At 38.0% G+C, this 15,771-nt stretch overlaps 1 protein-coding gene across 3 annotated transcripts in view; it reads left to right on the top strand.

Moving 5' to 3' along the window:
• The window catches only part of LOC136837131 (dentin sialophosphoprotein-like), a 98,450-nt gene that overhangs the window by 31,918 nt on the left and 50,761 nt on the right, over positions 1–15,771 (top strand). For all 3 annotated transcript variants that reach the window (XM_067101742.1, XM_067101741.1, XM_067101743.1), the window contains exons 2-4: positions 2,194–2,291; positions 13,416–13,502; positions 13,655–13,842. In XM_067101742.1, the coding sequence (XP_066957843.1) occupies positions 2,194–2,291; positions 13,416–13,502; positions 13,655–13,842 (373 nt within the window). The remainder of the gene's footprint in view (positions 1–2,193; positions 2,292–13,415; positions 13,503–13,654; positions 13,843–15,771) is intronic.

Genomic DNA, 15,771 nt, shown 5'->3' on the forward strand with positions numbered 1-15,771 from the left:
ACTACACCTGCAATATTATAAATTTTAATTTTGTATTTAATGCAAATGAAAGTATTCACAGTTTATATCCTGAAATTCTTTTATAGATTGCAATACTCTGCAAAATCTTCCACTATTTTTTATTATTTTTAATTTCAATGTTTATTTTTTATGGTGCAATTCAACCTCTACCTGCTCTGAGGGCAGCTGAGCTTGACTGTGAGTCCTTTAAGAGAATTGGCAAGGCTGCTCAAAATCTATGCTACTTTAAAAAAAAATTGTTTGCTTTATAACTCTGTGCAAAATATTATGAAAAGTCTTTAAAAAAATTAACATTGATTATTTTTGCATGTTTAGATCTGAAATGCATTTGAACATTAAACAAATGGATTAGAAAATTTGATATGGCATTGCAGTGCACCACCCATGCTCTGCCCCAAATGCCAAAAATGATTGAAAGTACTGTAGAGTGTGGTACAATGTTGCCTGGGAAGAGGGTGGATTCGTTTTTCAGCTTAGTACACTGTTGGCTAAAGTAGGACTTCCAGGAAAAATATGAAAGTATAAAAAAATTTATGGATGAACGATAAAAAAGACTGTATAAAGTGCTGTACAGTGCTGTCATATTATTTAGCCAAGTAGACTATATTTGGTTTTGAAACAAGTGTTTTATTTATGGAAAGAAATATCAGTACAAGAAGATAGTGGAGGTAAGACTGATTGTTATTATAACTGGTATATGTACTAGAGTAGTAAGACACTATCCCTTAGCTTTTTTTTTTTTTTATTAACCTGTAAGGGACAGGCTAATTATATATATCATGCACACCCCCAGACCAGGCAACTTTAATGTTGGCCAATTGAAGATAAAACACATCAATGGAAAGTGGAAGATATGCAAATGCACATGGTGTAAGAAAAAACATTTTTAAAATTTTCCATGTCTTCCATAGGAAGTTGAAAGTGACTTTACAACCCTGTGTGGGGCCTCTTTTACAAAACACTTGTAAATTTTACCAAGTTATACATGTTTTTTCTAGTAATTTATTGTATTTTATTCGTTTTTTTTTTTTTAATTACAGCTCACAATATAATAGCAGAAAAGAAATAAAATCAGTAACTTATTCTGAGTATATTTCTTGTAAAATATTTACGTATTTTTGTAATACTGTATTTCTTAGCACTTTTCTTCCCAACATTACAATTATAACTGACATCATGTCATAAAAGATAAGAACTAAAACCAACAACAATCTCTGGGCATATTTATGAGCAAATAAATAAAAAGACATCACGGGAGAGAGAAGAGCAAGACATCCCCCCCATCAACTCAAGAACAATACTGATCTCCCTGAAACACCCACTTCTGAGCTGAACTGAGTCAAGTTTCTACCAATCATTTATGGGCCATTGAGGAGATGGAAACTCTTTCCTGCTCCATACAGCCAAATTGTATGGAGTGTAAAAGTATATTAGTACTCAAATGAGGAATCCCATCCATCACCCACAACCTGTTTTAGATACTCGTATTAGGATCCCTGCCCATTAAGGGTTAAGTTAACCACAAAATTTGTCGGGATAAAGGAGGAATGCATAATGTCCATAAAACTATCCTTGCACTTTGTACTTGGTGTTGCATACAATTACTGTACAGGCAATCCCCAGTTATCGGCGATCTGGTTTTACAGCTTGTCTAGTGATGACGATAACGGGATTTTCGACACCGATCCCTGGTTATTGGTGCCGATAACCAGGGGTCGACAACCGGGAACTGCCTATATAACCATTACTTTTAAATCTCAGCCTGGGGAATTTGTTGGGGGTTGGTGGTGGGGAGAGAAATCAGTTAATGGGACCATACCAAACCATATTTTAATGTACAGGTATTGGCCAAGTCATAGTGATGTAATGCAGAGGCATGGGGGGAGGGGAATTTGGTTGGGAATTTGAGACAGTATATACAGGTATTGGCCAAGTTATGTTTATGAAGGGGGAAGGAGAGCTGGGGTGGGAAAGTGTCTTTTTATGTACAGGTATTGGCCGAGTCATATTTATGCAGTATGGTTTTCTCCGGTGCCCTCTAATTCTTAATGGAAAAGTGTGTAATTATATGCCTGTCCTTAATTGTAAGAGAACTTTTTTTTTTTTTTTTTTTTTTTTTTTTTTTTTTAAGGGATTGTGCCAATAGTAATTATTTTTACTTTCTCCTTTCAGCCCAAGATTGACCCTTTGCAGTTGCTGAAATGCCTAAGCATTCTGCTCAATGCAAATGGTGGAATAGGGGGAGAGACAGAAGTCCCACGAGTGAAAGGGTGAGTTTACTTACTTTTGTATAGCCTGGCAAATATTAGTTTTAACCCCCCCATTCCAGTCACAAAACATTAGAAGTGTTAGCAAGTTATAATTTTTTCTCAGAAAGGGAAACTGCTAATTTTCAAACAGTATATCAAGGCTTTATACAGCATGATATCACAGCTGAAAGTATTGACATCGTATGGAAGTTGACCAGCATATGTGGATGTGTGTTTTTAGGGAGATTGTTAGTATTTGACTACTTTTTGTTAGCTACTTTATATTACTGTACCACCTTTGCCCATAAGTTGTGAGAAATATATTGGGGCTTTGTCTTTGGCATTCGAAATGCACCAAGTGTACCCCTCGTTACGTCTAACTCTGTATGTCTGTGACACGTATCACATCATCATAGATTCTCCTAAACAGGTAAAGGTATTTCAGTGGAACTTAGTACATCATACATAAACTTTGACTTTTGAGCTCAGGCAGTAGGATGCTTACTTCTTTAGTGGATCTCTTTTGAGTTGACATCATTAGGAACCATGTGACTTCGACCATAACCTTAACACAAAATAGCTGCTATTAGGGGATTCCTTATTCCACAAACATTTTGCTAAGGGAAAATTTTTCACTAAAATCTGCCTTTGCAAGGATCATAATTGTGGTGTCCACATTTTTTTGCAATGTTTTTAGCAAAGGATTTGGTAGGGGGAATGTAGTCTCTATGTAATACTCTTAGAATGCTTGTTTAAGTAGCCCACATGACCAAACCATATCTTCTTGCCCAGGCCTTGGATGCCAAGTATAATATGCAAATGCTAAATTCTTAAATTCTCTTTCAATTTTTTTCCCTTGAGTGTCATTCTTAGTATCCAACATCTCTCTCAGTTTCTCTCTCTCTCTCTCTCTCTCTCTCTCTCTCTCTCTCTCTCTCTCTCTCTCTCTCTCTCTCTCTCTCTCTCTCTCTCTCTCTCTCTCATATTGGCAACTCTACCCCATATTGGTGCTTGCTTGGGCCTTTGGGACTTTTCAGAATGAATGTTGTCACTGCCACTATCCCAGGATTATGCTGTCTGTGGCTTTTCACCTTTGTGGTTTTTTTTTTTTTTTTTTTTTCCCATTCAGTTTGGTGTGATGTGATAGTAATGAAAGGGAGAAGGAGATTGCTTTGACATCCTTCACTCCTCCCTAGAGTAAATACTGTACCATGTGTTAGTGTCATTTGGGCTCCTCAGCCCGGGGAGTCGGAAGACCATACCTACTTCGATACGAACTGTTAGATAAGAGAAAGGCAGTTTTTGGAATTGAAAACATACACAAGACATAGATTGGCAGAATTTCACACTAGCCCATTGTGTCGCAGAGTTTTGAAGAAGGTGATGACTTTGAGGTCACGATTAACATAACTTTCTTTGTTGCATTTGTAGGGAGCTGACCACTGTACTTTAGTCTGGCTAGAAAAGGTTGAGACTCGAAGGTGATTAGCGCTGCTGCCATATTTTCTTAATGCCATTCAGACCTTTCAGGAAAAGGGTGATAATTTGGCCCTTTTTAAGCACCGCTGCCATTTCCTTGTGTACAGAAGATTAAGCGAAGAGACTACTGCTCACATTAAGAAGGGATTGTATACCGTCCCTCTCCATCATTCAATACGAAATCGTAATACAAAGATCAAAACATGATACCTGGACCTTGCTGTGCATTTTCATAATGCTCAATACAAAATTTAATTAAGGTACTCTTGGAACTCAGCAGCCTCTTGAGTAATAATGGGTGAAGGGTTTCCATGTTGGGAGGCAGCTTTGGCTTTTCCTCCTTTGTAGGGAATCCTAGAATGTTTACTTTGGTGCCTTGCATGTCAGAGGCTCCTCTGTGGCAGCTTCATCTTCCCAGTTGAGCAGTCTTCTACAAGAGTTGATGCTAGTTAGTGTGACTTCACTTTAGTCAAAGGAATAATTGTTGTGAAAATACAGACTTCGCCTCTTGTTTAGGAGCATTAGCTGGAAACACATTGAACCCAGGTAGATGTCTCCATTCCTTTGCAGTGCATATGAAATACCTAGGTAGTATTCAGCATTTAGTCTCGAGCACTTGGACATACTGGCCTCTAGAATATTCTAGAGGGAATTTAGCAGGGTGGAAAGTCCTGTCCCCTAGAAATATGAGAGGGTAGAATGAACAAATTAAATTATTGGACAATCTGAAAGTAAAGACATGATTTGGCTCGTAACTTTTTATATAAACTAAGCAAAATGTACTGAGTAACTTTTTTCAGTAACCTAATTACACATCCATTTGCATCTTACACAAGACTTTCATACTGGTAATATATACATTTTACAAATTATCAAAGATTAGGGCTGAGTTGTGTTGGCAGTGTGCTTTCTCCTTAAACCTGTTGTGCGTGTTTGTGATCCGAATAACCCTGATAGGTTCCAGTACTTGGCCTTAGGCCTAAACCTCATAATCAGTCAATCAAAGCTCCTTGTTTGGTGGACTCCCCCGAGTACCTGAAGATGTGGCCTTCTTTGGGTATTCTCTGAATACCTTCTGCCTCTGCCTTTTTGGACCACTTAGCATCAGTTTAGGGGTCTACTGTCCTCCCTGTGACTTCTGTACCTCCTAAGGAAGTCAACCCTGTTGACCCTCCTGGTGCTGTTGTAATGCCTATGGGAGCTACCCTGTGGTTTTGCTTCCAGGGGATACGTGGGATTTTCGTAATTTTGCTTTGGCCTTGTCATGTGGCATTGTAGGGCAGTAAGATGTGACAAAGGAGTAAGATAATGAAACATAGTGTGTAAATGCTCTTACTTCTCTTCTGGCCCTGCTTTCTCTTTCAAGTAGTAATAGTCTCAAGATCTCCGAGAAGCCCAAGCGACTTCACTTGCGCATCTCCCTTCTGAAGGTTGTTGGCGGTGCTCACATAACCCTTGGTGGAACATCCACTATAGGTAGCATTGCCCTAGTGCCTTTTGATCTTGCTTTTCACCTTGTTTTTCTTACTGTCTGGAGACATGAGGACTGGCTTGAACTTTGTACTGTTCTCTCATTTCTTTGGACGCATGAAGAGGAGAGTGATAGGTGTTCATTGTACATTCCATGTTGTTACTTTGGAGATTTGCATGCACATGTCTTTCCACCATTAGGATGGTACTTGGTTTTTTTAGGAACTCAGATTTGTACATGTACAATTACACTTGTGTTTATTCACCATGGCGTTTTATAAGTGCAGCTTTGACGATAAGGAAGTTGACCATGCTTCAGAAAAAAACACACACACACACACACACACACACACACACACACACACACACACACACACACACACACACACACACACACTCTCTCTCTCTCTCTCTCTCTCTCTCTCTCTCTCTCTCTCTCTCTCTCTCTCTCTCTCCTTCCTTTGAAAGAGGACCTATCTCTCACTGTGAGGTCATCAGGGCACCCTGGGCTTTGTTGCCTCTCCTTTGAGAGAGAACCTCTCTTTCACTGTGAGGGATCTGATAGGACCCAGTGGTCTTTCTTTAGAACATGTGCAATCTAAGCTGGATAAGCACTTTTGAGAGATCATTGGGCTGATTCAATAGTGTAGTGAATATGGAGAAGTCACCTTGTCACCATCATAAAACCCAGTCCTTTCAGTCGAGCAAATCCCCAGTAGATTGAGTAACCTACCGCTTCTACCTTTGATGCAACAGTGGAAGTTTTGTTGTCATGAAAATGCAGAAGTTTCTTGGCCATCAGGTTGATGACTCAGTCCAACTGCATACAGGCAAAGATGCCAATTTCCCCCCTCCCCTAATAAAATACGCATTTGTTATGCGTCCCAGAGGCTGAAGGTTACATTTTCACAAACCTATGCTGACCCTAGAGGAAGATGATATTTACTAGACAATAATCAGAACTCTTGCATATGGTTTCTGAATGCAGAGTGTAAATTACATCTACTTAAATTAGTGAAAGTAGTGAATTATGCTTAGATAAAATAGTAAAAAGTATCTTGAAAAATAAATAAGTAATCACAAAGATTCATTCCTGTCGGTGATACCATAAGCAGACATGGTTGTGTCATGTTTGTTTTTTACCACTTTCAAATGGTGATTGTGTACGAAATATTTTTGCATTTTGAACTTTAAAATCTTTTGTCTTAATTTTAGTATTTGTATGAGTGGATTTTAATCTATTTGTTTTTACTTTTATTTGGGATGTCATGCTTGTGTGGGGTTTGCACAATATTTTCTGTTATTGTGTTTAGCTCGGCCTTATCCAGGATTTAAAAAGATGTTGCAAAAACCCAAGCCAGTACTACCAAAATCTTAAAATAATGCACAAGCTCTGGCTCCACCCATTTGTACAACCTTGGACATTGCTTGCCAAGACAATTTCTTATGAAACATGGCTGGACAGATTATACTAGTATGTACAGTACTGTACATTACTTGGTAATTTGTACAGTTAATCCACATAAAGGAATTGTGAAGAGTACGATCAAAATTAGTGTAACCTGACTGTTTCGTTCTCCACTGGACCTTAAAAACAGCATTTTATGAGGAAGAGGTTTCTAAACTACAGAAGATTGTGATAGATAAAACATTTCAGCAAACGTAACTCAGAATACCTAGAATGTTATAAGGTGATTCAGCAGTAAGTGTCAAACAACAGTCAAATGTCTTTAAATGATAGTCAGTACAGGTATGCATATAGGAAGCAGCTAGGTACCTGCAATGCTCTTTTAGACTTGGCATACTATTTGCAATGGAATCTTGATAAGGGTTTTGAGTGCAGAGTGCTGCTTTCAATTAAGTAAACCACAAGGCACTTTCTTATTAACTTCAGAATCTTGGTCCACTGTTAATTTTAGTGTATACAGGTGACATTGCTGTTTAGTTTGCTGATGATGCCACTATTGTGCATGTAGTAAAGTCTCCACTTATGAGAAATGCAGATGCCCTCAGCCTCAAATGGGACATGGACCAGATCAGGGAATGGTGTAGTTAGTGGGGTGTGAGGCTGAACCCCTGTAAAATGAAAACACTATTGATTAGCAGATCTCGTACAGATTTCCTTCCCCATCCTCCCCTTCAGGTGGCTGGAACCGTGCTCAACGAGTCCGAAGCTTTAACTATTTTAAGTGTAACCTTGGATTCTTATCTAACTTTTAAGAAACATCTAATGAAAGTTTCAGCAAATGCCAGATGAAGGTTATGTATTATTTGTAGGGCCTCATATAGTTACAACTGATAAATTCAGTGCCACCTGCTTCAGGTCATTTGTACTCCCTTTACTGGGATGCTGTTCTCTGGTGTGGATGTCTGCTTCTGCCGGAGATTTATCTCTTTTAGATAGAGTAGTTCGTGGTGGTAGGTTTCTGTTTCCTAATAGTAGCAGTTATGACTTAGACCATCGACAGATGGTCTCTCGTTTGTCAAATTTTCATAAGTTGTGTTTCAACAGATATCTCTCATACTCACAATTGGTCCCTGGTCCTCTTTATCTGCCGAGAACAACCAGATTTGCTGAACAGCAAACCAATATGCAGTAAATGTGCCTTACTGTCGAACTTCTCAGTTCCAGAGGTCCTTTATTCCTCACACTGTTGGACTGTGGAACAGCCTCTCAGAGGATGTCATTCAATTGGAACTTCAGAAGTTCAAGAGAAGGTGCAATGCATTACTACCCTAATACTATTCTTCTTGCATTTTAATACATTTTTAATTGTTTATAGATTTTTTTTTTTAATAAGTGGGATCTCCTTTTTCTGTATTTCCCTTTACCTACTCATACTTCTTCGTTAAAAGAAGAAGAAGAAGACTTCTTCGTGATGAACATCATATTCTTTGGAAGCTTGAATTTCAAGTTAATGACCCCTGTGGGCTTGTTCCATATGAATAGGTTTCTCATCTTTTGAATAATATAATGATAATAATTATGCAGGGTATATCATAATGTAAGCAATATACAAGTAATAATTATGCAGGGTATATCATAATGTAAGCAATATACAAGTAAAACTGTCAAAGAAAATATATACAAATGAAAATATGTAAGAGAAAAATATATTCAGGAAAAACACACAAACAGTTATTCGTAAAATACACAGATACTCTTGTACTCCTAAGACGTATACAGGCAGTCCCCAGTTATGGGGGGGGGGTTTGCCGTTCTGAGGGTGTGATGATAACCGAAAATCGCTTGGGGCTAGTTGGCGCCGAAAAGCAGCAATTTTCTGTTATCTGCGCTTCTGTTAGGTGTGTGTCCATGCCAGTGCCCAAATATTGGCGCTGATAAGTGGAAATCGGTGATTTTCGGCGCCGAAAATTGCCGGTTTTTGTCAGTAGACAAGCCCCGTAAAACCGGATCGCCGTTAACCGAGCTCACTGTTAACTGGGGACTGCCTGTTTATATAAACATACACTGCATATGCATAGAAATATGCAAACATATCAAATACATGTAGAAATATTTACTGTATGCAGACAACCACAAACACCCATACTGTATATATATATAAATAAATGTATAGTGTTCAGAGATGGGAGAGAGATTTACAAATCGGGAGCCTCTGTACGTCTATATTGCTGATCATAATTGTGAAGTATGACTGGATCCAGTTCATATAAACAGTGATTGTCATTTGATAGGATGTCCTTTGTTATTTTTTTTGTAGTTGAACTACCTTTTAACTCCCGGTACATCCCCATTAACGATGGTTCACTTTACAATAAGTCGAGTTGACGATGGGGTTAGCAGTTCCAATGGTTCTGAAGTTACGAAGCAGTACCAATACGGCATTGAAAATATTTTAAATTTCGCATGTGACAGGCACAGGCAGCAGTGTATGATGGCGTCGTGAACTTCTTGGAATTTTGTTTATGATACAGTAATACATATTTCAATAAAGGATATGTATGTACAGTGCTGAGGGAGAGAACGAACTGAGGCATGTTTACATTAAAGCCTAATACAGTAACACACACACAGACACTTACACTATTTTGCTTGTATTTTACGCTATAGTATTCTCGTTTACATTTTTACTGCATTTTCTCATTTTTTTTTTTAGATTTCATAAACCAAATTTAAAATGCAACCAAGTCCACAGGGTGCATACAATGCACACACACAATTCCATGCTGTCAGTGAACTTGGCACAGCCTGTTGGGTTTTGTCTTGCGTACATATGAAATAAACATTTTAAATATTTTTATGGTGATTAGAGATGAAATATGCTCTTGTTTACTGTTGTGCTGATCATACTGAGAATAAACTAAATTTGTGATAAATGGGATTCTACTTTTAACATAAAGTATGCTAATTTACCTTTGTATACCTGTTTTACATTTGTTCAATAATAATAATAATAATAATTCCATCAATACATTTGTTTTCTTTAGCAACTAAAAGAATTATTTTCCTAATTCTTTCTGTAGTAGGTTGAATCGGCTGATTGTGCTTTTTCGCCACATGCAGTACAAAAATTTTTTTTATGCGTATTACAACGATAATATATCAGTATACTACTGTAATACAGTATAAATGGCTTCTCTAAGTAAAATAACAGTTTCATTACTATTACTACGTTTATCTTGAATACAGCTGTAATAGCCTGTTCGACTTTTGCAAATGGATACTATAAGTGTAACACCTGAGCTAACCTAGGTCGATAGTTCACACACAGCCTACACATTTTTGTCTTGTATGGCAGTACAATTTGGTAACAACTGGTAAGAAAGTTGCTGTATAAAAATACATTATTGGTCACAAAAACCATGGTAGGCTGTGGTTATAGTGAAAGCTAGGATATTGTGTATGTATTAGATAAATCAGTGAAATGAAAAAAAACATAAAGTATTTTTTTAGAATAAATGAACTGAAAAAACAACAATAATCAATATGCCAGAGTAGTGGAAGCCATGTTACTTCAGTGCATTGATACAGTTGAATGCTTGCAGTGCATCAATCTTGAACAAAGCCATCAAGTATTTATAGTGCGACTCTCTCTCTCATATGCACATGCGTGAGAGAGAGAGAGAGAGTGAGTTAGATATATATGCATGCATGCATATATATCTAACTTGCAGAATTGACCATCACTTGGCTCCTCTGGGATTAAAGGGTAAAGCTTTTAAAGTTAGTTGTTCCAAGAGGAAAAGCTTTGGGTTTCATCCCACTTCAAAGCAAGCAAGCAAGCAAGCAAGCAAGCAAGCAAAAAAAACACACACACACACACACACACACACACACACACACACACACACACACACACACACACACACACAGGCCTCCTTTCAGCCAGCTTTGTTGGCTCAACTATGTTTGAATGCACTTGCAGACTTGACCATCACTTGCTTCATCCTGGGATTAAAAAGCAAAGCTTCAAAAGTTAGTTGTGCCGAGAGGAAAAGCATCATTGACTTTATCTCACTTCAGAGTGCTGACCTGTTAGATCATCTATGTCCTGTGGAGGCTTGATTGGTTTTACACTCTTTCACTGCAGGGTTTGGTTGAGAGTATGTCTTAAGGTGTGGAACAGATCAGTTCTGGATTCTTCATTACTATTTTTGAAGTTGAGTCAGCATTGGAAGGGAGACATTGCAATAAATGGAACACTGATTCATCATGCAGCATCCTTTTGAGTTTAGCAGGTCTTTGTTAGGTTTAGGGAAGGCTCAGTCCTCTGTGAAACTGTGAAATGAGCCCAAGCTGCTGTTTTCTTGCAAAAGGGTATGGTATGTTACTAGCCCTTTTGGCCACCTCCTCAAGCTCTGCTTGAAAGGGTGGGAAGGGAAAGAAGGGAGGGTGGTGACCTCAAGGTAGGCGGTCCCCATCTCCAGCTGCTACAAGTAGAGGGTTGCCTTCCGGCCTGTGGGTAGGTGACAGTGACAGGGACCAGAGATTTTTGTATGCTGACCCTCCCCCCTCCAGGAAAACACAAAAGCTGTAGTGCTAGAATTGTAGTCATAACAATGTCCCCTACTTCTACAGTAAACTTTTCTCTTCGTTGAATGGCTTGGTTCAAGATGGAGACGTGCTGTATAAGGCTCCATCACAGTATGCAACTTATGTTTTGTGTGAACTTGAAGGATACAGATTTTCAAATACTGTATCCTTCTATCAGTCCTTCAGAAAGCACTTCTTCTCTGACTGTGTAAGGATTGTATATCAATTCAGAGCCCGGTCGTATGGACTTGGAATAACTCCTCAGGTGTTCATGCAAATGTTCATCTTGGTGTCAGCAGCTCTTTATATAGGAATCCCTTTTGTAGCTTTCTCATAATTTGCTGGTTTTGCCATCTGCAGAGGAGTGGTTCCTCCAGGACAGAACTTTCCCACATTTCTTGTGATCTGAGGATTGAGAAGTTGGAAGAAGTGGATCTCATGACTAAGCAGTAGATAGAATACTAGGGACTTCTGGCAGACAAAGATTCTTTCCTTTGGATTTATGTTGGGGTTCTCAGTGGAATTCTACCATAGTTCCTGTTGTATCATGAACAGTCAGCTTAGCAGATCAACGTCCGTCACTTGTCCTTTTAGAAGCTTGTGTCTTTCTGGTACCTCCACCAGTGCTCACTTCAGCAGCATTGGTCAGCCCTCGGGAATCCTCCCTCTTATCCTCTGTATCCTCGGCCAGAAATATAGGATGTGGCCTGGTGGTTGAATGATAGAATGTTTTGGTATAAGTTCTTCTGGACTCCTAATCTCTGGAGATAATTCCAATTTGGACACATCAAAGAAGGGTTGGATGCACACCTGGTTTTCTCCTCTCTCAACCCCTCTCTCTCTCACACACACACACACTCTCACTCACACTCTCTCACACACTCTCACTCTCTCTCTCTCTCTCTCTCTCTCTCTCTCTCTCTCTCTCTCTCTCTCTCTCTCTCTCTCTCTCTCTCTCTCTCTCTCATTAATTGATGCTGAGTGTAGTTGTCATAAAGGTATTTTCCCACACTTAATACAAATAAAGTAAAATATAAAGAACAGTAAAAGGGTATGTACATTAGTCATTCAAATGCGGAAGACAAGATTGTTTTAGAGCTTGACGAGATTGTGTCAGAACTTGACAAGATTTTGTTTGAACTTGACAAGATTATGTTGGGACTTGACGAGATTATGTTAGGGCTGTGTTAGGGCTTGTCGAGATCATGCTAGGGCTGTTGGGAATTAACGAGGTCATGCTAGGGCTTGACAAGATTGTGCTAGTGCACTGGAGATGAGGGGCAGGGGTGGGGGAGCAGGTTGATGAAAGCTTACAGAACATTCTCAGCAGACATACAACGGGGGCTTGATGCATAAAGATTACATTTTATAAATATTTTGTTGTCTACATATTAAGCAACTATCTAATAATTAGATATTTGTAAACAACAAGAACAACTGGTATGTATCATCACCCTAGATGATATTTACTTGCATCTGATGAGAGTGAACAGGATGTATTGTTTAGTAGAATCATAATGTTTGATGCAAAATAACTGTGGTTTAAAACTGATGCATGTTGCTTATTGTGTGTAGATAATATACAAAATCACCATTCAGCATAGTACTTTACACGTGGTTTCCAGTTTCCCTTATACTCTTGTGTATTGCATGCTTTAGTGTCATATAACCCCCCCCACTTTTTTTTATTTATTTTTTTGCTTTTATTTATTTTATTTATTTATTTATTTATTTTTTTTTTTGAAGTAATAATAAAACATTTTTCTACACATTTAAGGATTACTAAAATATTTCTCTACCTGTTTGGATTACTGTAAGAAATATATAAATATTCCCTGACTTGTTGAGATTTCAAAAAAAAAAAAAAAAAAAAAAAAAAAAAAGTAATTCTCCAGTTTAGGGATTGCAAAGAAATATCATCATGCGCACTTTAGGCTTTGTGTAGAGTATTTCATATTTATGGGAATAATTAGTTAAAGATTTAAAAAAAAATGTTTGTTCAGTTTTAGAAGTAATGTATAATGTTAATCCCACCATTAAGAATTACAATACCAAAGATTATTCCCACTTTTAGGTGTTACATGAAATATCCCTTCTTTTCTGGGAGTACAGAATTGATATTCTGTCAAGAGGGATTACTGAAAACTATAAAAATGACAATACGTTTAGTAAATGCCATGATTGTTTTCTTTTTGCAGGCTTATGTCCAAGTATTCCAAAAAGCTGGTGAGCAAGTGCATTTATTTAAACATCTTGCAGGCGACAGATCTACCTCTGCTGGATGCGTAAGTATATATCTCCAACTTTCTCCATCTCTCTCTCTCTCCTTTTGGTTCTTAGGGTTACGCCGCTGGATATTGTCACGCATAGTTTGATTAGTATTGTGTTGTTTTCGTATATATTCAATAATGGACAGTCTTGTTTAATTTATGTACAGATTCTATGATGAAGGAGGATGGGAGCTTGTAGGTACTTGGCTGCAAGACGCAGTGAAGGCCAGTAACTGGCCCTTGGCCCTGCAAGTGTTGAGCCTCCTGGAAACCTCACCCATGACGATCACCAGGTTGAAAAGATATGCCACCCCAAGATTAGTGATGGAGCTCTCACGAGAATGTGTCAACACAGGTGAGTTTGTGTGTGGGTCCATCTGTGTAGTAGGGGGAATTTGGGTTCACCAATGTCCACATCATTTCTCCAAAAAGTTTCTGACAAATTTTGAGAAGAATGAAGAAAGGGAAAAGTTACTGAAAGTAGTGCCGGTTTCCCTTCCTCGAAAAATGTAATCATAGGAGTGGATTTTATATTTAATCTCAAGGTGATGAATAGTTGTCAGTAAAGTATGTTGAAATGCAGATATGAATTTATGTCCTCATGGGTTGGGGATGGTATTCGCATAGGTAGTGATCTCTTGAGTTCATTCCAGTTTAAACTTGCCCTTGTTAGGTCTGTTGCAAACATGCCCATGTGCAACACACTAGATATTACATGAAAGTTTCCCTTTAAAAACACACAAGATATTACATGAAAGTTTCCTTTTAAAAGTACGGTATTCCTAGGTGAGGCTTATGTGCCCTTGCCATGTGTAATTTACTCTTAAATGTTGTAAATGTTAGAAAATACCCACCAAGTGGTGTGGCTTACCTTGCTTCAGACACTAGATGTGTTCCTAAATTTCATATATCCATCTCCATGGTCATCATGTGTTACTGCCATTATTTGGAGAGAAGGCTTCCATAATGGAATGGATACATCTTTAGAGGTAATGAAGAGAATAAATTAAATGGGTAACACCCATACTTAAAGGAAGAGACAAGTATATAGACAGACATTAGATGCTTGTTTTTTCAGCTTATAATCCTTCAGACACCCCAGATATTTGGCAGATTCTTGAATACAGCATTCCCATTAATCATTCTCTGGTTTCTTGGAAAGAAGTCATGATAGGTTTTAACAAAATTTTTGGCCTTGCTCCATTAGGGTCTGCATGTTTCTAGAACCTGGTGGTTATGTTATCTTTTATAACATCGTCCATCGTCATCACCTCTTACAGCCATGCAGTGCAAAGGGCCATTGTAAAATTATGCCACATGCATTTCCTCTGAATAGGAGGATGTTATAGAAAAGATGTAATGTCTTCTTTGCTGTGTCCCTCTCATGAATTTGATAATGAAAAAATTGGTTGGAAATTAAAGAAATTTTTGTGCTAGAGTATTAGTATGAAGTTGACAAAGCTTGCTTAGTAGAGCACATCTTACATTTTGTGAGATTGTACTGGAGATGAAATAAAATTAAGAAACAGAAAAAAATGAAGAATGTGTACACAAGTAGGTGAAAGAACACTCAAAGAAAGAGTTAATGAGGTAGTCTTTCGGATGTTTATCAAGTACATAGGAATAGTTATATCCAAATCAGGTTCTGTGTACTGTAGTTTGAATTTAGTGAAGGATATTAAAGACATATCAAAGATTGGACAAGCTGAATAAGATTTGGAAGTAAAGTGAAGTTGCACTGTACTGGCTAATATATGGGCATGAATCTTGGTTTGGCAATAACACTACCTTACTGTATATCTAAAAATGTTTTTGTTAATATGAGAAAAATGATGTAGGAAGTATATTAGTTAGGAGTCAGATGGCAGGATAAAAGTGAGAATTGATTCCATAAGGAAAATTATGGAAGTCCCATATGTTGACAAGATTATGATAAAAGGGAGTGTTATTTGGATTTATTAAAAGGAAGCTTTAGCTGGACTTCTGAATGCCAGAGGAGTTGGAAGACCCAGGCTTACTTGGAGGATAATCTTGTGATGGGAGGCCAGAGGTGTTGGTTCAAACCGATTTAACCAGTTGTTGGGTTGTGGTTTTATTGATTACAAATGAGTGGTCACACTTGTCTGACCCTTTGGTGTTTGATAAGGAACCCATGTCACCCAGTCCTTGAATGCAAGGAATGGAGAACAGTTATCCAGTTTTCATAAAAAAAAGTGTGTATGTTTTATGTCAAAGAAAAATTTCAAAATAATGACACACACATGTCAAAGATGATAGATATTAC

Source organism: Macrobrachium rosenbergii, chromosome 57 (assembly GCF_040412425.1).
Source record: "Macrobrachium rosenbergii isolate ZJJX-2024 chromosome 57, ASM4041242v1, whole genome shotgun sequence".
Classification (NCBI taxonomy): domain Eukaryota; kingdom Metazoa; phylum Arthropoda; class Malacostraca; order Decapoda; family Palaemonidae; genus Macrobrachium; species Macrobrachium rosenbergii.